Source organism: Pocillopora damicornis, chromosome 13 (assembly GCF_964200805.1).
Source record: "Pocillopora damicornis chromosome 13, jaPocDami1.2, whole genome shotgun sequence".
NCBI lineage: Eukaryota > Metazoa > Cnidaria > Anthozoa > Scleractinia > Pocilloporidae > Pocillopora > Pocillopora damicornis.
The window spans coordinates 21,040,096-21,067,739 of NC_142682.1; the positions used below are offsets into that span (position 1 = coordinate 21,040,096).

The 27,644-nt window shown below is 42.2% G+C and overlaps 3 protein-coding genes and 1 long non-coding RNA gene across 16 annotated transcripts; 1 reads left to right on the forward strand and 3 right to left on the reverse strand.

Annotated features, from left to right (window-relative positions):
* Positions 1 to 356: 356 nt before the first annotated feature.
* On the reverse strand, positions 357 to 5,281 carry LOC149035893 (PDZ domain-containing protein GIPC3-like). 11 transcript variants are annotated; one of them, XR_016182277.1, is made up of 7 exons: positions 5,123 to 5,280; positions 4,624 to 5,003; positions 2,772 to 4,293; positions 2,179 to 2,239; positions 1,434 to 1,488; positions 1,022 to 1,076; positions 357 to 573 (listed from the first exon to the last, which is right to left on the reverse strand). XR_016182277.1 is itself a non-coding variant. In XM_089191655.1 (3 exons), the coding sequence occupies exons 1-3, from the start codon at positions 5,137 to 5,139 to the stop codon at positions 2,184 to 2,186; spliced, it is 453 nt and encodes a 150-aa protein (XP_089047781.1). In that variant the 5' UTR covers positions 5,140 to 5,281; the 3' UTR covers positions 2,178 to 2,183. The 11 variants fall into 11 exon arrangements, 1 of the variants encoding a protein (XP_089047781.1); XR_016182276.1 differs by having other exon boundaries at positions 1,022 to 1,094; XR_016182270.1 differs by lacking the exon at positions 2,772 to 4,293 and having other exon boundaries at positions 5,123 to 5,281.
* Positions 5,282 to 6,478: 1,197 nt separating this feature from the next.
* On the reverse strand, positions 6,479 to 13,110 carry LOC149035894 (uncharacterized). The gene is made up of 7 exons (XM_089191650.1): positions 10,600 to 13,110; positions 9,028 to 9,128; positions 8,692 to 8,906; positions 8,023 to 8,332; positions 7,797 to 7,889; positions 7,179 to 7,312; positions 6,479 to 7,008 (listed from the first exon to the last, which is right to left on the reverse strand). The coding sequence occupies exons 1-7, from the start codon at positions 11,678 to 11,680 to the stop codon at positions 6,504 to 6,506; spliced, it is 2,439 nt and encodes an 812-aa protein (XP_089047776.1). The 5' UTR covers positions 11,681 to 13,110; the 3' UTR covers positions 6,479 to 6,503.
* A 6,452-nt stretch (positions 13,111 to 19,562) lies between these two features.
* LOC149035895 (uncharacterized) lies at positions 19,563 to 26,044 on the forward strand. Of its 3 annotated transcripts, XM_089191660.1 has the most exons (6): positions 19,563 to 20,537; positions 20,845 to 20,916; positions 22,452 to 23,086; positions 23,361 to 23,779; positions 23,941 to 24,246; positions 24,633 to 26,044. In XM_089191660.1, exons 1-6 carry the CDS (start codon positions 20,407 to 20,409, stop codon positions 25,371 to 25,373), a joined length of 2,304 nt encoding a protein of 767 aa, XP_089047786.1. In that variant the 5' UTR covers positions 19,563 to 20,406; the 3' UTR covers positions 25,374 to 26,044. The 3 variants fall into 3 exon arrangements, with proteins under 3 accessions (XP_089047786.1, XP_089047787.1, XP_089047788.1); XM_089191661.1 differs by having other exon boundaries at positions 19,564 to 20,916; XM_089191662.1 differs by lacking the exons at positions 19,563 to 20,537; positions 20,845 to 20,916 and adding an exon at positions 21,820 to 21,952 and having other exon boundaries at positions 22,004 to 23,086.
* On the reverse strand, positions 21,565 to 24,068 carry LOC149035896 (uncharacterized). Its single transcript, XR_016182299.1, has 2 exons — positions 23,928 to 24,068; positions 21,565 to 23,791 (listed from the first exon to the last, which is right to left on the reverse strand). It is a non-coding gene; the product is annotated as an uncharacterized LOC149035896 (long non-coding RNA).
* Positions 26,045 to 27,644: the final 1,600 nt, after the last annotated feature.

The window sequence follows — 27,644 nt, forward strand, 5'->3', positions numbered from 1 at the left end:
TACATCGAGGTTGCACTGTCCGGTTTTAATGCCCGTATACTAGCACATGAGACATTTCTGCGATTTGATTGGCTTAGAGCAGTGGTGTTTCAGCTTAATTTAAGCCAAATACCTACATGTGAAAATTACAAACTAAACCCGGGTAGCGGTAGAGACGAATAACAGCATAATTTGTACCTGATGTTTGGCATGAATACCACTGGTGATATTTCAAAATTGCCTCAAATGCCACCGGCCTAACAGCTGGTGAGACTACGCATAACAATTTCGAAATATCACTGCAGGCATTTAGGTCAAATATCGCTAGAGATCATCCAATTACCTACACAAAGACAAAGGACAAAACCACACACTCCTTTGAATATAAATTTGGGCATCAGTCTTTATTTTCAACAACAATACCAATGAATGTGTCAAAACTTTTCTTGTCTACTCCATTCGGTTAGGCAGTATTGTTTAGAGGGGGAAAAAATCTCCAGTCATCACTGCCTGCACACATTCAACCTTGATGGTGGCACTTGATAGCTACATCACACCAGCACAGTTCCTGCCCTTGCATGTCAGCTGCTGCAACTGAAGAAAAGAGAGAATTTTGCTCATCTGTTGACACTGATAGAAACATGAAATTGCACAGCAAAAAGTATGACAATTCCTTAAGGCCAGAGCTAGCTTCACACTGAATTCCTGCACTTTTTGAAGCAATAATAACCAATCCAAAGTGTCTGAATGAAATTCAGCTGCAAAGGAGGAATGAATTAATGTCAAGGGTTGATGTGATAATGATGGACGGAGTTAAAAGTTTCTGATGGCTGTCATTTCCATAGCGCTGGTCGCAGGCCTGCGGCAGACTGTTGAGGTGGTAGCCCCAGGTGCCCAGAAGGCCTGCGCGCGTAGCGCAATGGTGATCATGGCCTGTCAGGGGAACGACAGCCTCTTGTGTGTTCAGTGGGGGAAATGTTACGTAGACGGGTAAATGGATGGTATAATCCAGAAATCTAGTAATGTCATTGACCATATTTACCTGCAGGCGAGGCGATGTGACAGCTCTTAATAACCCTTTCACTACCGCAAATGACCTGGAGAGAGAATTTTTCCTAACGATATAAATACAATATGAACAGGGTGAGTGCTGAGAATCCAGAACATCATCTCAATTTGGGGACCATTGGTTGATGCCATACTAAATTCTACCAAGGAACTACCATCATAAGGATTGTATGGTTGACAGTGAGGAGAGGTGCAAATTTGATCTGGGAGCTAAAGGGTTACACTCAAGTGGTAAGGGACGTACAGGTGCAATCTGGTTTGAAGGGAATTTCATTCCTGTGCAAGCCCTGTCATTTCAAATGGCTGACAGATAACAATAATAATATTATCTCGGAGTGGGTGATCAATCATTATTCTCACGGATTTGATTTTATGAATTGACTGACCTTTTTTTTTCCCAGGGAAGGATTCAATTTGTACTTCACTTGGTCCTTGTTTCCCCTACAGGCAGGAAAGCAGGAAAATTCACATTGACATTCAATTTACAGCCTCCTTTTAATGAAGCCTTTCACTCCCTCCCAAGATCTCCATAGTAATTCTCCTTACTGTCAGCCATACAGTTCTGGTGACGTTGGCTTGGAGAATTTTCTATTGGATCAGCTCAAGTTCCCTTCATTTCTATTTTTCTTTGATCTCATCACTTGTCTGCTTGATATTGCACATTGTATATTGTATATTGGATATTGGATATTGGATATTGGATATTGGATATTGTATTATCATTTCTACTATTATTAAATGAGATTGCTAAAAACATGAAATTTCTGCCAACAATGCCAATAGGCAGTGGAGAGAAGAGGTAGAGAGAGAGAGAGGCGATGGAATGGTCAGTGCAGGAGAGTGGAAGAAATGCTCACAAGTTGTAGCTGCAGAGGTGAAACTTTGAGGGGCTGTCGTTCCTAGACCGCTGGCCGGTTGGTGAGGGCAAACTGTTGAGGCCGGAGCCACAGGCTCCACCAGCGCTAGCGCGCGTCGCAAAGCGAGCAGCGGGGCTTGCCAGGGGAAAGGCAGGGCACTGTTTGTGCAGAGGTCAAGGAGGGACATAGACCAGCAGGTAGTAGAAGGATGTTTTTTCTTTCAATGGTCTGTTTTCAGTGGTGCACTTTGGGAACAATTGATTGTTATTCATACCTCAGTCACTGGGTGGATTTGCAGGTGCAGGTGCCTGTACAGGACTTGGTCCTTGGTTGGCCTAGAGGAAAGAAAAGCAGGGGTCAAAAATTAGCATTGACATTTTTGATTTGAAACATGTAATATCATCATTATTATTATTATTATTATTATTATTATTATTATTATTATTATTATTCAGATTGCATTTCATGCATTTAACCCCTGGCCAGTAATTCTGGAAATGAAGAAAGGAAAGCCTGCCCTCTTACCACAGGTAGAGGGTTGTTTTGGGCATCATCATTGCAAAACTGTTCTAATTTGTACTCCTAACGATATCAATACAGCATCAACAGGATGAGTGCTGAGAATCCAGAACATCATCTCAATTTGGGGACCATTGGTTGATGCCATACTAAATTCTACCAAGTAGCTACCATCAAAAGGATTGTATGGTTGACAGTGAGGAGAGGTGCAAATTTGATATGGGAGCTAAAGGGTTAACCCTTGAACTCCTGTTAGTGTTTGACACTATATAACTCCCTATAATATCCATACATTATTCAGCAAACAGGTGGTGAGAATCATCAGACATATCAGGCACAAGTGGTTACCTTGATATACATATATATATATATATAGCCACTTTCCCAGGCAAGGATTGGATTTGTACTTCACTGGAGGAATGTGCATGACTTGGTCCTCGGGCCGGGAGAAGTCACATGTCGATCACCTCTGGCAGTTTGAGGGTGAAATGAAATGAAATGGCACAGCAAGACACTGACTCTTTTGGCATGCAAAACACTCAAGCGGAGACCTCTCGGGTCTTTCTTTCTTTCTTTTTTTGGATGCCACCCACCGTGAGAGAGAGAGAGAGTAACCCTGATGCAGATCATCCGATGAATCAGTAGGTAGATGAAAGTTGTTTCTCACCAATTTAAAAAAGTTGTGTGCAAAATAAATACAGACATCAGTACAATATCTAGGAGGTACTTAGGTACACGATACATCATCATTTTTATTATTGGACGAATCTATTTAACAAACAGATATGAACGAACCATGAATTAACCCTTTAACTCCCAGATCAAACTTGTAATTCTTTTGACTGCCAACCATACAATTCTTATCATGTGAGTCCGGAGAATTTAGTATTAGATCCACTAATTATCCACAAAATCCACATTTTTCTCTCTTCTCGTCACCTAGATGGTCGATATTGTGTGGATGATGTAAGGAGAAACTCTGTGTCGGTCACTCACTTCTGTGTTGGTTGGAGTTGAAGGGTTAAATATAAAAGTTGCATTGCACTGTCTAACCCTAAGCAAGCAAAAAAAAAAAAACCCAACACATCAAGTGTCAACCCCAAGCAACTAGTTCCCACACAAAACTCTGAGGACATTCTTACAAAAAGTCTTAAAATCTCTTGCTTTAACCGGCCTTTGACTCCCAAGATCTGATTGGCTGCCACATAATTGTAAATAAGTGACAAGAATTTGGTGTTAGATCAAGATCACCACTTCTACTCGATAAGGTTGAGTTTTCTCCTGACCTGTCTGCCAGATAATGTTTAGATATTAATTACAGGGAGAAGTTACATGTGAATCACTCTTGGGAGTCAAAAAAGGGTTAAAGCCTCAGAATTGGCCAAGGAAGAACCTTCCCAGATTTCTACATCTAGTTAGCAGCCCATGCAGCTAGCTAGCTAGCTAGCCTCTACAATCTACACTTGTAAAGAATTGAGAAAATTTAAACAAGCTGGCCAAACCAGTAATCTCAATACTCACTCGTAAAGAAAGAATCGAGAGATTTCAACAAGGTGGCCAAACCCAAAAGAAAAGGTTCATTGCACTTGCATTATTTTCATGCTCATGCAGACAACATTCAGACAACCTGTGTCGGTGAAACAAAACACTTTGGACTTTCGTCAAGGAGTAAGTGACGCGTTTTCAAAAAAACTGATAACAATTTCAACCTTCCACTTCTACCATCCGACACTGCACCCCGAATGTCAAATATAAAATCAACTGGGAACTGGAAATCTGCAAATTCTTCATCTGGCAACGGCCATAGCAGAATCACTTGGATTGGAGACTCAGTGTCTTACTCTTCAGTAACTACCAGTGAGTGTCTGGGCTGAGGGGGGAAAAAAAAAAAAGAAAAGAGGATCGGAGAGCCACATTACTTCTCACTACAGCGAGAAAGTCAAATGGTCTGCAAAGGCTTCGAACAAAGAGCAGAGTGCCATCGGCATGACTTTATTCAGCAACCAGAACGCAAATTATTGTTTCTGAACTGTTACCACGATCGATCTTGTATTTTTTCACGACAAAAGAGGTCCCTTTGGATGCCGTGTCAATGTTCCATTCACTTACAGTGAGAGCATTTGACTTATCAGCAGTTAGAATATATGGCATGGCAGATTGTAACTCTGTCATAATAGATAATAGATGATAGCTGACTTACCGGAGCTGAGCTGCTCTCTCTCAGGCTCGATCAACCCAAAGACGACTATCCCTCCGACCGGAACCCATGCTATCATAGCAGCTACATCACGGTGCCCGGTACCGACGACAGTCGTGCCGTTTATAGCTACTATACGATCTCCGACGCAGATCCCGGGAGCTTCGTGCGCAATGCTTCCTGGATCGATACCTTCGATGAGTGCACAACCCGAACTATCATTTGTTATGTGAAGACCCAAGGATGGGCCTGCTTTAGACACTGTCACAGTTTTGCGTTCTCCTTTAACAGGTGCAGACGTGAAGCCATCAGCTCCAGTTTGCCCTCCGAGTAACCCTTCCGTGACCATTCCGCATGCAGTTAGCGTGGACATAAGACAAGATCTGATGGAAAGAAATGTAAATTCTCAGGTCAACTCAATTCAGATAATGTATACAGCCACTAGAGAGTCTCGAAATAAGTGCTCTCCTCGCCCAACGAATCATTCTTTGCACAGGGTTACCTTGAACACAGCAACATCGCAACTTCGAAACCTCGGGGATGGAAGGTGTGTGATGCCACATTCCCACTGCCTCCGATTTCGTGGAGGCGAAACGAAAAGACATGTCTGTCTAGCTCGCAGGGCTAGCTAGTCGAGTCACCTAATGCGCGTGCGCGCGCGCCTTGGGGAGGGGGGGAGGGGGGAGGGGGGGGACATTTGGCGCTAGGCCGAGATGGCCGGCCAACTAGCCAATCAAATAATAATAAATAAAATCATCATAAGCTTTATTTACGTGTCAAATAAGATAGCAGTTTCCCACTAGGTAAGCACACCTAAACTAAACTCGTCTGATCTATATAAAACTATGCGTTAAAAATTTATTGGAATATGATAAAAGAGCTCTTCCCATATAAAACTACCCTACCCCGAAAATAGTAGACCCCACGTTTATAATACCCCACCCTGTATAATAAGATGATAACCTTCATATGATGAGATAATAAGATGATAATAATTACAATAATATGATCTTGATAGTATTTAAAATATTTAAGATTGACGTTCTTGTACCCTCTCTACTTTTCTAGAATCACTAGCTTTGCAACAATTCCATACAGTACCACAGTAAGTTAAATAAGGCAGAAGAGCAGCCTTAAAAAGTTGTAATTTAGCCTTGGCTGGGATTAACTTCCTTAATCTATTAGTTACACCCAGCCTTTGACTGCTTCCTTTTTTTTTCTTTTTTTTTTTAATTTTTTTTTTTTTTTTTTAACAGATGTTACTCACGCGATCAGAAAAATGTAAATTATCATCAATATTTACACCCAATAACTTAGAATAGAATTATATGATTTAATGGCTGTTCCGTTAACATTTAGCTCTAACTGTTCATCATTTAGTCTACCTCCTTTCGATATCATTGATCCATATTTATCAAAGTTCCCTTTGAACCGTCACATGTTTCGACGCGCGAGCTGTGGGCAAATAATTAATTCGTGTGCGGGCAAGTCCGAATCGGCCCGGACGTGCGTGGGCAAGTTTGAATCGGGGAAAAATCACCATTCGTGGCCGGTTTTTGCCTGTCGGGTGTATTGCTTTTGTGACGGACGGCTTCAAATGAAATAATTCCGGGTGCAAAAAAAAAAACAAAAACAAAATCAAAACAAGAAAACAAGAAAACAAGAAAGCGAGAAAACAGGACAGGACCGAACAGAACAGCAAAAGCCAGACAAATTCAAATTCACACACTTTTTATTATTTATCTGACAGCTAGAAATCTCTCTGGCGGCTTCCAAAAGTCCAACAACAATAGCGAAGAAAAGGGATCTTCTTAGAGTTCTCGTTCTGTTTTTTTTTTTTCTCCTCTTTGTCCTTTTGCTTTGTCCTTTTTTTTTTTTTGAGGTCAGGATCCCCGCTCCCCGCCCATGACTGCCTTGTGTATCTCGCGCACGCTGGTCAGCAGTCGCATGGCGTAGGGACTGCCTTTGGCAGCAGCCACCTTCACAGCGACTAGCGACTCTCTCGACTCCACCCACTGCTCACCGTCCAAGTCTGGGGCATAGTTAGAACCTCCGGTGTGCCTGTACCATAGAAGGAGGGCTTGGCCTTCCGGCAGGAAAGCTTGAACACGCCCCAGGAAAATCGAAGGCTTCTGTAGGGTGCTGTCCTCGGCCACGAGTCCCACAAAGTCGCCCACGTCGATCTCCGGCTCCGAGATCTCTGGCAGCTGGAGAGACCTGGTCATGGGCCCGGCCACAAGCTCCTCTTCTTCGGCCTTGCGCCTGGCCAGATCTAATGCCGGGGTCTTCTTCTGGTTTGCCGTGCGTCGGTCGTAAGTGTGCTGGGCCTGCTCTCGGGAGTGCCGGAGACAAGCAGCAAGGCTGTCTTTCATCTGATCGTCGCATCCGCTGCAGATAGACAGAGGGAGAACGACAAAAAGAAAAACGTATCAAACGGTTATCAGCGATGTGGCTATGCCGGCGTTTTAAAGCAACAGATTCCAAAATTCGCGGGGAACGAACGAAGGAAGGAAGGAAGGAAGGACGTGACTTGCAGTTCAATAGCCATGTCGACCTACCTCTGGGAATATGCCCAGGTCACGAAAGATGACCTTAGTCCGCATACCGCCACCTTGCTTCCGGTCAGGAGTTCGAACATTTTCTGTAAACGTGTTGTGAACGACGTGCTCGAGTACGGTGCACCCTTGGAATTCTGAAATGAAATAGGTCAGAGTCAAAATGATCTGCTGCTGCACAGCAGTGGGCCCAGTTGTTCAAAGGCCGATTAGCTCTAACCCAGGGTTAAATTTTAATCCAGCTTTCTTTATTTCTTTGTTCAGAAGTCTTTTGGGGAAAGTCTTCACTATTCTTTTTAGAACATGCAATGATCAAATTGCAAGCAAAAAGATTTGAACTGAATTTTCTCTTAAAGTTTTCAGACCTGAAATCAAATTTCACACTAACCCTGGGTTACCTTAACCCAGCTTTGAACAACCAGGGCCTGTGGTGACTGTGACCCACGGCCAGTGTTTTCAAAGAGTCCTCTTCGGCCCAAAAATTCCTAACCAGTTAGCTAGTTTCAAGCGAGTGCTACTTCACCCGGCGACGGCATGAGTTGGACAATTTTGCCTTGCCGAGCCCGGCAATTTTAGCCCGCGCTAGCTAGCTGGCTATAAGACGGGGAACCCTATACTTACCAGAAACAGGTAGTTGCTGCACAGCGTCGGATTAAGCACCTTTCTGAATTCTGATACAAACTGTATGAACAGCCTGCAGAGTTGGCTGTCTGCCTGCGGGGAGAGAGAGAGAGAGAGAGAGAGAGAGAGAGAGAGAGAGAGAGAGACTGTTATTAAAGTGTGCTCAGAACTCTTGTTAATTTCCGTACTCTGCTCGTGTCAGTCGTTCAGTCGTGACAAGAATTACCTGTATGGGAATAGTTTCAGGCCCGCTCTGCTTGCAGGTTTTGAACCTTCCGAGGTGTAGCACGATGCCGTCGCCATCTGTCTTGATCAAGGCCACGTTTCTGTCACGATAGTGCGCTTTCTGAAACGGTTCTTCCAGTTGGCTTTCCAAGACCAACTCCATCGTCCTGATTTCTAGGCCCCTGCTGGGCGGGAGGTGGGTGTACAGTGACAAAAGCAGCAGGTCGCGGGCCTCCTGAGCGCGTTGCTGTCTGCCCTTGGCCAATTCAAACCGGCACCGCTGGGCTTCCCTAGCTAGGAGGACTTGTTCCCTTAAGAGAAAGCGGGGACCAGTGTTCTTTAATATCTTTAGAAACGATTCATTCCTACAAATTGAAACTGTACTTCTTGCATTTATTTTCAAGCATTTCAACTCTGAATGCAGTCGTCTACTCAAAAGGGCAGGCAGGCAGGCAGGCAGGCAGGCAGGCAGGCAGGCAGGCAGGCAGGCAGGAACTGTAGACCTCGAGGACAAGCGTTCACAAAACACGATTCTGACTATTTTTAAATTTTTTACCTTTTCCCGATTGATCATCCAAGATGTTTAAAAGACAGACACGTTTTGTTTCCGTTTTGTTTCCGTTTTGTTTTGTTTCTGTTTTGTTTTACACTAACTAACTAGCACACTTACCAATCCAGCCACTTGCTTTGCGCTTTGAGATCTTCGACTGCGGTCGCCCTCTCCAGATCCCCCTGCTTCTGAAGTACAGTGGCCGTTCTTCTGAGCTGGGAGATAATGCGGATACCTTCGAATTGTGGCCCCAATCCCCGATAGCAATACTTCAGTGGGTACAGCAGACTGCTCGCGTGCACGCTTAGGGTCGCAGGACTCAAGTTCCTCTCCTCCTGATGTAGAGACGAGATGGCAACGTGTCGTAAATGTCTTTTAGCAGGTCAAATGATAATCTACAATCATCTGTCGTTGTCGTTGCAACGTGCAACGTTCTAAAACAACCTCGATACCCACCTTCAGATAGTCTAGGTATCCTTCGATAAGATCCCCGCGATGGAAGTCTTGGACTGAAGGCGACTCTCCGGGCCGGATTCGCTGAACGTATCCAAGATAACCTACAATATACAATATACAATATACAATATTTATTTGCCATATACGACATTTACACATGGAAAAAAAAAAAAAAATGAAGAAAATTGATGACAGAAAATAAATGGCGAGAAAACCTGAAAGAAACCACGAGGCTTATAACAAGTCAGGCTTTCTCACTTAAAATAACTAATCTTATATTAGAATTACAATATGGACTTATGGTAATTAACTTTGACCGCGCACACGTACACACACACACACACACGCACACGCATATTAAGTAAGTTAGTTAAGAATTACTGCCTTACAGAAGCTAATACTTAGAGAGAAGAAATTCCTTAAGCTTTCTTTTAAAAAAAGGGGAGGAGGGAGAACTGGTTATGTCAGAATTTAACGAATTATAAAAGTTTGGACCTTGAAAGTAAATTGAAAACTTCCTGGTGTTCGTTCTGCACAGTGGCAAACGGAAGGACTGAGCATTCCTAGTATTATAATTGTGGATTTGACTATTCAGTAAAAAAAAGTTATTGAATTTGGAAGGGAGTGTAGAGTTCTCGAATGAAAACATAAAAGTACCTAATTGAAACGAATGGATATCATGAAATTTTAAGAGTTTAAGTTCCTTTAAAATAGGGCCAGTATGGGCAATGTATGTAGAATTGCTTACTATTCTTAACGCACGTTTCTGTAAGGTTACAATTCTTTGAAGGTTTGACTTATAGGTACCAGCCCAAGCTGAATTGCAATAATACAAATATGGAAGGATCATAGAATTGTATAAAGTACGAAGGGAGTGAGTAGAGAGAAAAAACCTAGATTTATGAATAATACCTATAGATTTGGATAATTTATTTGCTGTTAAGGATATATGCGATTTCCAGGTCAAATTGTCATCTAATAAAACACCCAAAAACATGGTCTCAGAAACACGAAGAATAGGCTGCTCGTTTATGAAAACTTGAAATTCAAAGGATTGCTTCTTTTGCCAAGGCTTGAATACCATAAAATTAGTCTTGGCTAAATTCAAGGAGAGCCGCTTTGCTGCAAACCAGGTTGACAATTTGTTTAATTCTCTATTTAATGTGTTAATTAGGTAAACAGGGTCATTATGGGAGATAAATAAGTTTGTATCATCAGCAAGCAAGATTGCATCAAGCAGGGAAGCATTGTTCAAATCATTAACATACAGGATAAAAAATAAGGGACCAAGAATAGAACCTTGAGGCACCCCACAGGGAATCCCCTGTGGGGCAGATCTAACGTTATTAACCTGAGGATAGATGGCCGAGAAACATGAAAAGAGGACCAGAAAATTGGAGCGCGTTCCATTCCTCTGTTTGCTTATCTGGTTTGCCTTTCTTTCTCTTCTTTTGTTTTTTTTGTTTTTTTTGTTTTTTTGTTTTTTTGTTTTTTTTTGTGTGCTCCATCACCGAAAATGCCACGAGCGATGCAACTAGCAAATAATGTAAAATGCGGAGCCGCCATACTCACACAGGATGCGTTCCAAGGCTTTGTCGAACGTGCTCGCGGCGAGCATCTGTCCGTGCCTCTCCAGCGCATGAGGCCTTGTGAAAAAAGACTTGGTCTCCTGCATGAACCATTGCAGATCTGGTGGGAGATCTGTGAGGCGCAGCGCGTAGGCCGACCTCTTGGGAGGAAGGGGGGCTACGGGAACCTGCTGTGGGGTTTCCTCGGCACGATCATGCCCTGGCTTCTCCTCACGATCGGGTGTGCTCGTTGTGACGGGTGGCGGTATTTCCAGCCGTGCGGCGGGCATGGGTTGACCGTGATGAGATGTGGCCGCCTTCGGGAACCTTTGCAGATGTGGTGGGAAGTCTGTAAGAGGCGGCACGTGATGCGCCACCCTCTTCGGAGGCTGTGGTAAGGTTTCCTCCACACGATCGTCTCCGTGCTGCTGGTCGTCGTGGGCGTGGGGTATGCCGGTGGTGACGGGCGGCGCTAGTTGCGGCCTTGTTGCCGCGAGCACGTGTTGACCGTGGTGACGTGCGGTTTTCTCCCTGGACCTTTTCAGCTTCGGCGGGAGATCTGTGAGACGCGGCACGTGATAGGCCGCCCTCTTCGGAGAAAGGGCGGCTACGGGAGGCTGTCGTGGTGCTTCCTCTGCGCCACCACCTGGTTGAAGCTGCTCGTCACCGTCGTCGTCGGATACTACTGCGCTTATTGCAACGGGTGGCGGTTGTTGAGATGCGGTCTTCTTCCTGGACCTTTGCTTAGGGTTTGCGGGCGGGAGATCTGTTAGACGCGGCGCGTGGGATGCCCTCTTGGGAGAGAGGGCGGCCACGGGAGGCTCTTGTGGGGCTTCGTCTCCACCATCGTCTTCTCCGCGCTCCTCGTCGTCCGATACTAGGTTTATTGCAACGGGTGGCGGTGATTCTGGCCTTGCTGCGGGCGTGGGCTCGCCGGCGGGATCAGTTTCTTCCTGGTCGCTAGAGTCGAGAGAACAACTATCCATGGATTCGGCCGACGGGCTCGGATAGCGGGGGCTGTCGTCGCCGTCGACCGAGCAGTCAGCGTAGCTTTGATCTTCACCTCCCCCCTCGATATCGCTCATCGTGTCAGTATTCCACAACAGTCACACGCTTACCAAATTCCACTTTCAAAAGAAAAAAATTTAAAAAAAAAAAAAAAAATTAAAAAAAAAATAGATGAAATAAGATGAACACGAATTAAAACAGAACAAAAAGACTTTGCGATGTTGTCTAGGTACTACCATCACTGATGCTTACGGCCACCTAAAAATCGAATTCGTGAGATCTCGAGACGCGGTTAACGAGGCGTTTGGGTCGAGATTGAACATTAACCAAGCCAGACCAGACCAGGGTTGACCGTTGACGCGAATGTCTCGTCTTGCGAGTAAAGCAGGGTCAATCCAAAAAAGAAAAAAAAAAAAAAAAAAACAGCAAACAAAAAGACAAAAACTGGGTACGGTACAGACGATACAAACGGCGTTCAAGCACAAAAGTTTCGGTACAACAAAACGACAAGAATTTGCTGGCTGGGTGTTCACTCGCATCTGAGACAATTTTGGCCTTTAAATCTCGAATCCATTGAAAATTCCGACAAATGCCACAAGAAAGATCAGTTTGCATACTCTCGCCCAATGCTGATAAAACGGAGTTACAGAGCCGGTAACTCACCTATCGGTCCCGCCTGTGCCCTGGGCTTCGACAAAGGAAAATGCGAGCGTTAGGGACGCCAAACTCGCTTTTGGCATATGCGCGCGGTGACGCTGAAAGGTCCGATCCGAGACGATTTTGGCCTTTAAATCTCGAATCCATCGAAAATTCCGACAAATGCCACAAGAAAGATCAGTTTGCATACTTTCTCTCAATGATGAAAAACGCAGTTACAGAGCCGGTAACTCACCTGTCGGTCCCGCCTGTGCCCTGGGCTTCGATCAACGAAAATGCGACCGTTGGGGACGCCAAACTCGCTTTTGGCATATGGGCGCGGTGACGCTGAAAGGTCCGATTACAAAACCAAACAGACAAGTGTAAACAAACAGACAAGCATTGCAACTATGTTCGTATCTACGATCACTCTGAGTAACGACCAAATTAACCGACAATCGATTCAATAAAAACGAGCCATCTGCTCCATGTGGATTGTGCTACCTTATTAGGCGTAGACATTGACAGCAAATTGTCATTTAATGAACATGTTGAGAAAGTATGTAAAAAGTTGGCCTCTAGAATCGCAATATTGCGTAAGATCCGAGCGTGTCTACCCCTTAAACAGCGACTTCAGTTTTATAATAGCATTATTCGCCCCGTTATGTCTTACGCTAACGTTGTTTGGGCAAATTGCGATAAAGAGCGGCACGCGTTATTTGTCATGCCGATCGCATGACACCATCAGTTGCTTTGTTTAACAAGCTAGGTTGGATCCCGTTTTATGAGCAACCTAAGATTGATAGATGCACAATAATGTATAAGCGAATTAATGGGACTTTGCCGAATTATCTAAATGAACAGGAGGACGCTCTTTCGCTGTTTCGGCAACAAGACTGTGGAACAGTACACCAATTGAAATTAGGAAACTAAATTCTGTAGCATGTTTTAAAAAGAACATGTTTGCCAATATTTTTAAGGAACAACAACTTTTGCATCATTTCGTAATTTAATAATTTATTTTTTATCTTATAATTGAATCCTGTCATATTTTATATTTTAACTGTATATATATATATTTTAGCTTACAGTATTTTAGATTGTAAATAGTTGTGAGGGCCACAAGTTTATTAGCCTTTGGCTATTAAGTGCCACCCTCTTTAAATAAAGGCTTTATTATTATTATTATTATTATTATTATTATTATTATTATTATTATGTCTTTACCACTAAGTGACGCCGACACGAGTCGCGCCGCAGCGCACCTCTAGCACAAATAATAATAATAATAATAATAATAATAATAATAGCGTATGTCTGTTTGTGGTTATAATAATCATCTTTATTGAGGAAACTTTCAGAAAAAAAGATATGGTTTTCAAAGAGGACCTCAAAACTAGATATATCTAGTAAAAACAACAACTACTCACTACCTTCGCCATCTCTTTTGTCTGTTTCCATTTCGACACCGAGGGGGTACTGGGGTTGAGCCCGCGCTCCAAAATTTAAAAAAAAATTATTGGAGCCAAAATCAAAAAGCTTCGGACAATGAAATACTCCTAGAGGAAATTCAAATCACAGAAAACGTGCCTGTCAAATTGGCGAAATGAAATAAAGGCCACAGGTCAAAACCCAGTAGAATGATGAACCCTCCACTCCCACAAGTGACCAAGACAGAACTTCTCCTTACAGTATGAATACAATATCAAGCAGGCAGGTGACGAGAATGGAGAAGAACATCGATCGTGGGATTAGTAGTTGAGCCAATACCAAATTCTTTGAACTCACATCGTAAGAGTTGTCTGGCAGATAGTAAGGACAATTACTAATCAGATCTTGGGAGTGAAAGGGTTTCATACATCGAGGTTGCACTGTCCGGTTTTAATGCCCGTATACTAGCACATGAGACATTTCTGCGATTTGATTGGCTTAGAGCAGTGGTGTTTCAGCTTAATTTAAGCCAAATACCTACATGTGAAAATTACAAACTAAACCCGGGTAGCGGTAGAGACGAATAACAGCATAATTTGTACCTGATGTTTGGCATGAATACCACTGGCGATATTTCAAAATTGCCTCAAATGCCACCGGCCTAACAGCTGGTGAGACTACGCATAACAATTTCGAAATATCACTGCAGGCATTTAGGTCAAATATCACTAGAGATCATCCAATTACCTACACAAAGACAAAGGACAAAACCACACACTCCTTTGAATATAAATTTGGGCACCAGTCTTTATTTTCAACAACAATACCAATGAATGTGTCAAAACTTTTCTTGTCTACTCCATTCGGTTAGGCAGTATTGTTTAGAGGGGGAAAAAATCTCCAGTCATCACTGCCTGCACACATTCAACCTTGATGGTGGCACTTGATAGCTACATCACACCAGCACAGTTCCTGCCCTTGCATGTCAGCTGCTGCAACTGAAGAAAAGAGAGAATTTTGCTCATCTGTTGACACTGATAGAAACATGAAATTGCACAGCAAAAAGTATGAAAATTCCTTAAAGCCCCAGCTAGCTTCACACTGAACTCCTGCACTTTTTGAAGCAATAATAACCAATCCAAAGTGTCTGAATGAAATTCAGCTGCAAAGGAGGAATGAATTAATGTCAAGGGTTCCTGTCATTTTTTTAAAGCATGGCCTCACAAACTTTTCCCGTTGGCTCCACCAATAAAAAACATTTAGGGAAAGTCAAATAATCAATACCACAACTAGTACTTAAATACTAAGTTAGCAATTGACTGAGACACCATTAGCACCACCATAAAAAAATGTAAGAACCCTCAACTGGCTGAAACTTGCATCATTCAGTTGCATACTATTCTTCCCATATACTGACTAAGTATTCTTTGGCAGTACTTACTTGTATTTTCCAGCTGGAGGTAACAGCTATGTCTAAGCACAATTCTTTTCTGGCCCCTCTTGGCTGATTGGAGTTTGCCTGCTCCAGTTGACTGTTATTTTCTGTAAAACAGAATAATATACATGAGGACCCAGGCATGAAGTGAAGAAACCTTCCTTGGAAACCTTGGAAACAACACAATGTTTTTAATTGCTCAGATCAAAACCAAAAAATTTTACTGTTTGTTAAAAACAATGTTATGCAATGTTAAATGTTACATAATGTTAAAAACATCAAGGCCAAAAGTAATTCTGAACACAAAATTTAATAAATTTGACAGCTGTGAAGTATATAGCATTGCTTATGAATGAGACAAGAACGTGCTTTTAAATTTCCATCATACCTGAATAATGTCTGCGTAAAAATTGAGCTCAAATGTAGTATTTTTAACTTATAAATCTACTCCTAGTAAGTGGCCCTGGCAAACTATCTTTACATGTCACTGCCAATAAAATAACCCTCCATCTTCATAAAGATCTAAGTAGGCTCTTAAGGCCTTCCTGTCATTTTTTTAAAGCATGGCCTCACAAACTTTTTCCGTTGGCTCCACCAATAAAAAAGCATTTAGGGAAAGTCAAATAATCAATACCACAACTAGTACTTAAATACTAAGTTAGCAATTGACTGAGACACCATTAGCACCACCATAAAAAAATGTAAGAACCCTCAACTGGCTGAAACTTGCATCATTCAGTTGCATACTATTCTTCCCATATACTGACTAAGTATTCTTTGGCAGTACTTACTTGTATTTTCCAGCTGGAGGTAACTGCTATGTCTAGGCACAATTCTTTTCTGGCCCCTCTTGGCTGATTGGAGTTTGCCTGCTCCAGTTGACTGTTATTTTCTGTAAAACAGAATAATATACATAAGGACCCAGGCATGAAGTGAAGAAACCTTCCTTGGAAACCTTGGAAACAACACAATGTTTTTAATGGCTCAGATCAAAACCAAAAAATTTTACTGTTTGTTAAAAACAATGTCATGCAATGTTAAATGTTACATAATGTTAAAAATATCAAGGCCAAAAGTAATTCTGAACACAAAATTTAATAAATTTGACAGCTGTGAAGTATATAGCATTGCTTATGAATGAGACAAGAACGTGCTTTTAAATTTCCATCATACCTGAATAATGTCTGCGTAAAAATGGAGCTCAAATGTAGTATTTTTAACTTATAAATCTACTCCTAGTAAGTGGCCCTGGCAAACTATCTTTACATGTCACTGCCAATAAAATAACCCTCCATCTTCATAAAGATCTAAGTAGGCTCTTAAGGCCTTCCTGTCATTTTTTTAAAGCATGGCCTCACAAACTTTTTCCGTTGGCTCCACCAATAAAAAAGCATTTAGGGAAAGTCAAATAATCAATACCACAACTAGTACTTAAATACTAAGTTAGCAATTGACTGAGACACCATTAGCACCACCATAAAAAAATGTAAGAACCCTCAACTGGCTGAAACTTGCATCATTCAGTTGCATACTATTCTTCCCATATACTGACTAAGTATTCTTTGGCAGTACTTACTTGTATTTTCCAGCTGGAGGTAACTGCTATGTCTAAGCACAATTCTTTTCTGGCCCCTCTTGGCTGATTGGAGTTTGCCTGCTCCAGTCGACTGTTATTTTCTGTAAAACAGAATAATATACATAAGGACCCAGGCATGAAGTGCAGAAACCTTCCTTGGAAACCTTGGAAACAACACAATGTTTTTAATGGCTCAGATCAAAACCAAAAAATTTTACTGTTTGTTAAAAACAATGTCATGCAATGTTAAATGTTACATAATGTTAAAAATATCAAGGCCAAAAGTAATTCTGAACACAAAATTTAATAAATTTGACAGCTGTGAAGTATATAGCATTGCTTATGAATGAGACAAGAACGTGCTTTTAAATTTCCATCATACCTGAATAATGTCTGCGTAAAAATTGAGCTCAAATGTAGTATTTTTAACTTATAAATCTACTCCTAGTAAGTGGCCCTGGCAAACTATCTTTACATGTCACTGCCAATAAAATAACCCTCCATCTTCATAAAGATCTAAGTAGGCTCTTAAGGCCTTCCTGTCATTTTTTTAAAGCATGGCCTCACAAACTTTTTCCGTTGGCTCCACCAATAAAAAAGCATTTAGGGAAAGTCAAATAATCAATACCACAACTAGTACTTAAATACTAAGTTAGCAATTGACTGAGACACCATTAGCACCACCATAAAAAAATGTAAGAACCCTCAACTGGCTGAAACTTGCATCATTCAGTTGCATACTATTCTTCCCATATACTGACTAAGTATTCTTTGGCAGTACTTACTTGTATTTTCCAGCTGGAGGTAACTGCTATGTCTAAGCACAATTCTTTTCTGGCCCCTCTTGGCTGATTGGAGTTTGCCTGCTCCAGTTGACTGTTATTTTCTGTAAAACAGAATAATATACATAAGGACCCAGGCATGAAGTGAAGAAACCTTCCTTGGAAACCTTGGAAACAACACAATGTTTTTAATGGCTCAGATCAAAACCAAAAAATTTTACTGTTTGTTAAAAACAATGTCATGCAATGTTAAATGTTACATAATGTTAAAAATATCAAGGCCAAAAGTAATTCTGAACACAAAATTTAATAAATTTGACAGCTGTGAAGTATATAGCATTGCTTATGAATGAGACAAGAACGTGCTTTTAAATTTCCATCATACCTGAATAATGTCTGCGTAAAAATTGAGCTCAAATGTAGTATTTTTAACTTATAAATCTACTCCTAGTAAGTGGCCCTGGCAAACTATCTTTACATGTCACTGCCAATAAAATAACCCTCCATCTTCATAAAGATCTAAGTAGGCTCTTAAGGCCTTCCTGTCATTTTTTTAAAGCATGGCCTCACAAACTTTTTCCGTTGGCTCCACCAATAAAAAAGCATTTAGGGAAAGTCAAATAATCAATACCACAACTAGTACTTAAATACTAAGTTAGCAATTGACTGAGACACCATGAGCACCACCATAAAAAAATGTAAGAACCCTCAACTGGCTGAAACTTGCATCATTCAGTTGCATACTATTCTTCCCATATACTGACTAAGTATTCTTTGGCAGTACTTACTTGTATTTTCCAGCTGGAGGTAACTGCTATGTCTAAGCACAATTCTTTTCTGGCCCCTCTTGGCTGATTGGAGTCTGCCTGCTCCAGTTGACTGTTATTTTCTGTAAAACAGAATAATATACATAAGGACCCAGGCATGAAGTGAAGAAACCTTCCTTGGAAACCTTGGAAACAACACAATGTTTTTAATTGCTCAGATCAAAACCAAAAAAGTTTACTGTTTGTTAAAAACAATGTTATGCAATGTTAAATGTTACATCATGTTAAAAATATCCAGGCCAAAAGTAATTCTGAACACAAAATTTAATAAATTTGACAGCTGTGAAGTATATAGCATTGCTTATGAATGAGACAAGAACGTGCTTTTAAATTTCCATCATACCTGAATAATGTCTGCGTAAAAATGGAGCTCAAATGTAGTATTTTTAACTTATAAATCTACTCCTAGTAAGTGGCCCTGGCAAACTATCTTTACATGTCACTGCCAATAAAATAACCCTCCATCTTCATAAAGATCTAAGTAGGCTCTTAAGGCCTTCCTGTCATTTTTTTAAAGCATGGCCTCACAAACTTTTTCTGTTGGCTCCACCAACAAAAAACATTTAGGGAAAGTCAAATAGTCAATACCACAACTAGTACTTAAATGCTAAGAAACCTTCCTTGGAAACCTTGGAAAATAGACTATGTTTTTAACTGCCAACTTGGACGTGTACAAACAGGCAAAACAAACAAAGAGACAGACAAACAGACAAACACTCGCTCGTCGCTCGAGTCAGGAGGACGCTCGTCCCCTGCGGCTGAAAGCCCTGTATTTGCGAACAGAGAGAAAAATCTACGGACGGAAAAGGCTTTCGATTCTCTTGCGAGTTGCTTCGTTCTCAGAGTCGATCGGCTGCTGGTTTTTTTGCACTCGCGCGTTCGTCCACGTGTGCGCCACGAATCGAGTCGAAATCGAAGCGGCTTCGCAGACGAGGTGCGAAATCTTCCAAACGAACGAACGAACGAACGAATATTGCGCAAAGAGAAGAAGGTTGAAATCGACTCGCCCGCAGTCGAAAAGCCTTCGTTAAGTTGTGGGAGTGAACTCAATTCAGATAATATATACAGCCACTAGAGAGTCTCCAAATAAGTGCTCTCCTCGCCTAACGAATCATTCTTTGCACAGGGTTACCTTGAACACAGCAACATCGCAACTTCGAAACCTCGGGGATGGAAGGTGTGTGATGCCATATTCCCACTGCCTCCGATTTCGTGGAGGCGAAACGAAAAGACATGTCTGTCTAGCTCGCAGGGCTAGCTAGTCGAGTCACCTAATGCGCGTGCGCGCGCGCCTTGGGGAGGGGGGGACATTTGGCGCTAGGCCGATATGGCCGGCCAACTAGCCAATCAAATAATAATAAATAATAATGATAAACTATATTTACGCGTTTCCTATTACTACCGATAAGCATGCATTTGGTTTTGTCCAAATTTAAAGTCTTTTTTTTTTTTTTCGTGTGTGTGTGTGTGTTCCTTTTAACGATAAAAATGCTTTCGGGAAATAAAAACGTATAGTAGTGATCAGCTCTACGCGCAATATATTTGAAGAACTTTCCGTCCATCGGACGCAAAATTCATTCTCTTTGGAAGTCGACGGGGTGAAATTTTCATTGAATTAATTCCTTGCCGTCCCACGTTGACCAAAGTACAAGGGGAGAGACGCGCTAGTTCCCACGCATTGCTTTCAGTTCGAGTCACGTCGTGTGTAAGAAGTCACGTACCTGGGAAGGCAGGAAGTGGCCAGGGCTATCAATCATTTATTGTGTACGCGCAGAACCTGCGCGAACACAATAGAGACCTCCACTTCCGGTGCCATTTTTGGAAACTTGCAGCCATGTTGTCATGTAGGCACGAAAGGCGAGGAATGGCGAGCGCGTCGTTTGTTGAAGTGAATAAGTCACGACACCTGACCTAATACATCGTCGATTTTCAATCTCTCATCAAATAATCGTCCTCGAGTGTTCGTAGCTTCTCTCTTTTCTGTTTTAGCTTGCTGGAATTCGCTCGAGGGTCCTAAACTTTGATCCTAAATATCTGCGTGACCTCGTCGAAAATAACACTCACGAACCTTAAGCACGCCCTCCTCTTGCTGGTCCTGTCTTTAAACACGTCCCAGATGAGATTCTCAGCTCATTCCCCATATGAACTCACACAGTTAAGGTCGTTCAACATGCCGCCCAGAAGGAAACGTTCCAAAAGAGCAAGGGGTTGGGAGTTTATAGAAACACAAGCTGCGGAAAGTCGCAGGTCGGTAACGCGCTAAAATACACATGGTGCTCTGTTCTGTTTACTTTTTTGTTGGTTTTTGTTTTTGTTTTTTTTGTCATTGTTCCCCGAGGTGAACCGCACCCAGTGAAATGACCAGTAGGCAATCATTGCATTCATTGTATTCATTTGGAAGCTGTTTTATTTGCGGTCGTCTCTGCCTCTTCTTTCTGAGTTTTTGTCTTTGTTGTTTTGTACTATGCGTTTGTACTATACATTGTCGGCATGGTACTATACACGCTTGATTTTTACTTGGTGTACTTAGCGACGACTCTCTTTCGCATTGCAGTTCCCGTCTTGATCCCGTTCCCGTTCCCGTTCCCGTTCCCGTTCAAGACGAGGAAGATCCAAGCGAGGAAAGGTATGATATTAAATTTGACTTAGTGGGCACATATTAGATTCTATCTACTCCCCCAGAGTCACTTATTGGGACAGAGAATGTCTGTTGGTCTATTCCTTTATTTCTGGCAAAGGTTTCCAAAATTCAGAAGAAAACACGATCAACCATGCCCTTTTATATGCTCGAATCATGGAAGGCGTGCCCCTTTCCCTGGGAGTTGACCAGGATAATAGTACATAAGTGTTTTCTCCCCAGTTACTGGTATTTTTCAATATCTTGCCACAATATTTCTTGAACACCGAAACCAAATTATGCCCCATTCACACCAAAGCTTAAACATGTTTAAAAGTTGTTTTGTTAAACACAGTTTAATTTTTTTTTTCTTCATAGAAACTATTTAACCGAATATTTTTGACTTGAATGTAGCACATTGGAAATACAAGTTAGCTAGTACTTGAATCCAATGGAAAATCAAGTTTTTCAGTTCTCTGTTTATAATTTTCATTCAATGAAAACCAGTTTAACAAAACATGTTTTGCTGGTGTGAATGGGGTATTAGTTGGCTGCAGATTTTGAAGGGCATCTACTGCTCTGGTTGAAGATCATCATCAGAATTATTGTTATTCTTCTTAATGCTATTATCATTATTACTACTACTTTGATTATTACTATTATTATTATTATTACTATTATTATTGTAGCCTTGTTAATATAATTATAATCCATGCCCCAGTAGTTCTCAAAAAGGCATGTGCTCAATATTGTCGAATTAAATTTCAACTCGGCCAAAGATAGTTTCGGTGGTGTTACATCAGATTAGCCATCAGGCTACTGCAAAATTCCAACCAAATTGCTCAAACTTACCCAGGAAACAGATTGCACTTGACATGTGCCTTGGGTTTGTCCACTCTATCTGATGAACGGAGCACATAAAAGTGAGAACTGCTGTGCAAGGAACAGGGCAAAATAAAATACTCTACAACTTTTGTAGTACTCGACTGGAGAACTTGAGATTGTATACCAAAGAGTACAAATTGGTTAGAATGGTCGATCGATCGTGACGTCCCTGTTTACATTTTTGCCCATTAGCATGCCGGTGAACCCGTAGGAGATGTAGCTGTGTATACCAGTCATGTTCAAAAATGAAAAGAGCTGGTTGAATTATGCAGTTTGTTTAGGTTTCGACTCCTTGCAATCAGTCACAAAGAAATTGGCCACAAGTAAAAAAAAAAACTGCAAAATCGCTTGCAGGCAAAACATCAACGAGCTCATGCATTCCCTGTAAATTTTGGGGTTTTGAAAAGAGAATTCCTGGGAAACTGTTTGTTATCTATCGATGGGGCTCAGATTGTCAGAGATAACTGAAATGGTTCATATGCTCTTTCCATATTCAAAAATTTCATCTTATTTCTTCGCGAGATGATGATGATGACGAGGCAAAAAATGTAAACAAGGATTCACCCACGTTCAAAAAAGGAAACAGAAGTAGCTCTTGAGCAAGGCAATTCATGTTTTTTCAATTTTTTTCATGCTTTGTTTTTCCCTTTTTTTCCTAGCCCTTCAAGCTCGTTCATTGATGATGAAACACAACCCCGGGACTCACCAATGCTGCATGTGGCCTTAGACAACCAGCCATCCACAAGCAGGAATGTGGCACCAGTCCTTGTTGCACCGTATTTCCCGTCTGGCCTGGCGGTATCGTTGGAAGATAGAATGCGGTTCAACTTCAATCTGTTCCTGTATGACAGCTTGCGTTTGCCCGCAGGGCTTTTTGCTGAGGACCAAGCTGGAGAAGTGGTATTTGAAGACCTGCAGACATGTAGAGATTATTGTTCACGCTATGTACAGAGTAGAGAGGAATGGTGCAGCACACAGCGGCAGGAGTCAGACCACTCACAAGAAAGAAGAAATGAACTGTCCAAGGAGGATATGTTTCTAACCACGGGACAGGCCTTGGATGGGAGTCTGAGATGTGGCAACGAGGCATTCGACCGCAACTTGAATTTGGTACGCCTTGACCTCTTTGGGAACGTCATGATCTTGAATGCCCCCCACTGGAGCGATGTCTCTGCCCAGTTTACACATGGTTTCCCTCGTCGTCTCATCACGGACACACACAGAGGAATCTTGCCCGGCAATATCACGGTGGCAGCACGCATTTCGAACCAGGGAATTCGAAGCGTGTCTCCAGGTAACTTGAAAACATTTCTTAACAATTTTTTTTTCTTTAAAAAAAAAAAAACCAACAAACAAACAAAAACAGTAGTAGTAGTATTCCATTGTGAGGTAAAAATGATAACTCTGCTAGCACCAAAGAAAATTCAAGCTTGGGACAGTTTTGGAAGACTCACTTATTACATCTTGTGTTCTCAATGCAGTTCCTCTGATTACCTTTGGTACAAAGTGATTTGTTCTTGTGAAGGGCTAGTGCTCAGGACATGCAATTGACATCGACTCTCTTGCAGGTGACGTGGCTGCTTTCATGTCAAAAGAAATGATACGAGGTCTGGGACTCACCGTGACAGAACTGATGCTCGCGCGAATGACAGCAATCAGATATGCGGGCAAGAAAGACAAGCCTGCACGTCTGGTGGAAATGATGCTTCGATTTGGAGTGGACTTCCTGACCATGACGCCCCTGGAAGCCGAACAGACAAAGGGGCTCAGACTGGCCAGCTCTTCCCACTGGGATCTGGTGATAGCCTCTGCTCCAGACCATGGGGAGGACAGCAGTTCGGATGAGTCAGAACTCTCCGTCGGGTGGGATGCTGAAGAGGAGCTGGATCCACTTCCCGCCCGAGGAACCCCAGAGCACACTGAAACCGTGACAAGGCACATAGAAAATCTGCTGCAGTGTTACGTGTCTGTGCAGACAACGACTCAGGTAGGGTCTCTCCTGTGATTAAGAGCGAGTCAGTCAGTCAGTAGACGAGCTTAGAACCCATTACTCCAGATGACCATAATACACGCATTTAAAGATCCTCTTCATCATGCAGGGCCTTGTTTTAGATGACCAACTAGATATATCTCACCCTTTTATAACAGGCACTGCGAGTCACAGCTGCAGAAGCGACACCCACACGAAGACCCAGCGGCAGCTCCGGCTTGGTCAGACGAAGAAAGCAGGCGACGCCCAGACGTGCCAGCACCCGAGCATCCCAGGTGTCCACAGAAGGGCCAGTAGCTGAGCAAAGACCGAGGGACCAAGAAGTGCAGCAGGAAGTACCACCAGATCCCCGGCAGCGTCTGCTAGCACTGCCGGGAATCATAGCCACACGCATACCCAACAGAGAGTCTTTGGACAGACTGCAAAAGTTCCTGCAAGGAAACCAACCTTGCAACCCACCACAGGTGAACTGAAATTTAAAAAATAAATAACTGCACATTGACTGACAAAATGATTTGATAGGTGCTAACTTCAAAAATATTAGATTGGCATTTGCTGAATAGTTGGGGCCAGGAGACAGAGGAAATTGAGACTCAATCTTTGTCAAAAACTTTTAACCTACATTTAATTTTGACCTTTTAGAGGGGCAGGGGGAAATTGAGAATGAACCAATTGTAAGTTAAAAAATTTTCACCGCATTTTAAATTTTTTAATTTTCACTACTTGCACGAAGCATGCTTTATTATTATTATTATTAATTTTATTATCATTATTATTATTATTATTATTATTATTATTATTATTAGTGGAGGTACCTACCTCACCTGTTGCTTTTTTTTTCTCTCCCTAGGCAGAACAGCAGGCCAGATCTTCAGACACGCAAGCCTTACAGCAGGCTAGACAATCTGCAGCTCTCAGGGTCTACACAGAGGAACGTACCAGAATAGCGAGGCAGAGAGTCCGCGACGTCTGGACAGCCACTGGGGCCGACTGCACTTGCCTGGGAGAGCCGGTCGTGAGAGACTCCCAGGATGAAGAGGATCAGAGCTGCCCGTACTGCCTGTGCCAGGAAGGGGGGGGAGATATGGCCGACGTGAGAACCAAATGTCAGAATCCAACCTGCTCCATTTGCATGCTCGTAAACAAGCTGGACCAACCCACAATCACTGCGCTGGGCTTGAAAAGAAACGGACGGCTGGCTGCCATGTTGGAATTTGCACCCCTGATCGCACAATGTTTGAACGGTGGACAGATCCCTGAAGATAGGAGGATCCTGCTTTGCAAGGCCCTGGAGGACATCCTGAGTTGTAGTGCCACCAGATTGCGATATATAGCCAACGCTGGAATGCTGGTCATGCTCCGTCCACGTCTCCAACACCTTCTCTTACAAAGAGGCTGGGGAGACGTATGGTGCAACTTGTCTAAAATAGCCAGCGCCATTGGCCATCACAGCGACCACCATAGCCAGATCGCAGCACTCATGTATATACGTCGAAGGTGCATACCAGACAGTAACAACAGGTGGCTGTGGTTTCTCCAGCCAGAAGATCCCACTGAAGAAGAAGAGATCGACAGGACTGTCTTCCAATAGGAGGTACCTAACTGTAAAACAAATTTTCAGTCAGACTGTAAGCTTTTCACTTGGATGTTCATTTTGGAGTTCGAGATGATCAATGTCAACGTCTCTCACAGACTGTGGATAGATATTCAAGCTATGAGGACATTAGTTTTTTCTGTGACAATGGTTTTACTCAATTTTGAAATTCAACCAGGTTGCATGTTCATTTTAGAGTTCAACACAGGCCAGTGTGTTCTGAAGAAATGAATGTTTTTTTTGCGACAATCGTGAGAGGTGGTTTCAGTCAATTTTATAACAAGATGATCAATGTCAAAGTCTGTCGCAAACTGTGGATAAATATTCAAGCTAGGGCAGTGGTGTTTTTCTGAGGAAATTGGTCTTTTCTGTGACAGTGGTGAGATGGTTTTACTCGATTTTGAAATTCAACCAGCATGTTCATTTCAGAGTTCAACACAGGCCAGTGTGTTCCGTAAGTGTTGTGTTTGCAAGATTTTTTTTTTTTAAGTTCCTCACAAGCTGTTGATGATAATATTCAAGCTAAGGCGGTCGTGTTTTTGTGAGCAAACTAATTTTTTTCTGTGACAAAGGTGACAGATAGTTTAGCTCGATTTTGAAATTTGACCAGCGTGTTCATTTTGGAATTCAACACATTTAAAATAAAATTGAGTTGATGGTTGAGAAAATGTGTACTCGTTCTCTGCTATAATAAGTTATTTTTAATAACCGCCACAAAAGGGAAGCAGGTCGCTGTGCCCACAAAGATGAGAACATTCAAAAGTGTCTCCTTTAACTCTAGTCACCACGATCGCTATAAATGCAGCTTTCCTTACCAAGCTGTCAACCAATTGCGATAAAATGGTCTTTTGTTTTCACCTTCATTTCACTAAAGAGGTTTGCAGTTCAGAGAAAGGAATTCAACAACAATTAGACTGCCGACAAAACTCTGAAAAGACAAATTCAACCTCTTTTTCCAATTGTCAGTCCGAGATCTCTCTTTGGGGCACTTTGCCAAATTTCGCCCTCCATATTGAAATGAAAATAGATCCTCGTTAAGAAAAGCAGTGCATTATAGTCTAAGTTCAAGGTTTTACCCCCAGACAGGCGGTAAGGGTTGTTATTTAAGCAAATTCCTTCCAACTATTAATGGTTCCAGAAAGAAATTCACCCTTGCTTAGGAATTTTTTCAGCTAACCCTAACACTCACCGTGCTTTTTCCGGCTAAATTCAACCATCGCGTGTGGAAATGAGGGTTAGGGTTTAGGGTTAGGGTTAGGGTTAGGGTTAGGGTCCAACAGTACGCCAAACGACTGGGTACATCCGTTCAGTTTGTCACCCTCAACTGTAAATATGTGTAGCTCTGGATTCATACACTTTTAAAGCGCGTTCCTTCGACGTACGAGTTTCTACCAAAGTACACAAAACGAAGCAAAAATGCCTGGGATATTTGACAGGCACTTGCGACCTCCCTTTAGAAAATGGACCGATCGTCGGGAAAATACTCTCCGTTTACCGAGCAGAATAAGCCTCAGAAGGTTGGTTCTACGAGTCTTAGACTGAAAGTCCTTGACATCTACTCACTACCTTCGCCATGTGTTTTGTCTGTTTCCATTTCGACACCGAGGGGGTACTGGGGTGTATGCATAGAGTTGAGCCCGCGCTCCAAAATTTAAAAAAAAATTATTGGAGCCAAAATCAAAAAGCTTCGGACAATGAAATACTCCTAGAGGAAATTCTAATCACAGAAAACGTGCCTGTCAAATTGGCGAAATGAAATAAATATGAACCCTCCACTCCCACAAGTGACCAAGACAGAACTTCTCCTTACTGTATGAATACAATATCAAGCAGGCAGGTGACGAGAATGGAGAAGAACATCGATCATGGGATTAGTAGTTGAGCCAATACCAAATTCTTTGAACTCACATCATAAGAGTTGTCTGGCAGATAGTAAGGACAATTACTAATCAGATCTTGGGAGTGAAAGGGTTTCATACATCGAGGTTGCACTGTCCGGTTTTAATGCCCGTATACTAGCACATGAGACATTTCTGCGATTTGATTGGCTTAGAGCAGTGGTGTTTCAGCTTAATTTAAGCCAAATACCTACATGTGAAAATTACAAACTAAACCCGGGTAGCGGTAGAGACGAATAACAGCATAATTTGTACCTGATGTTTGGCATGAATACCACTGGTGATATTTCAAAATTGCCTCAAATGCCACCGGCCTAACAGCTGGTGAGACTACGCATAACAATTTCGAAATATCACTGCAGGCATTTAG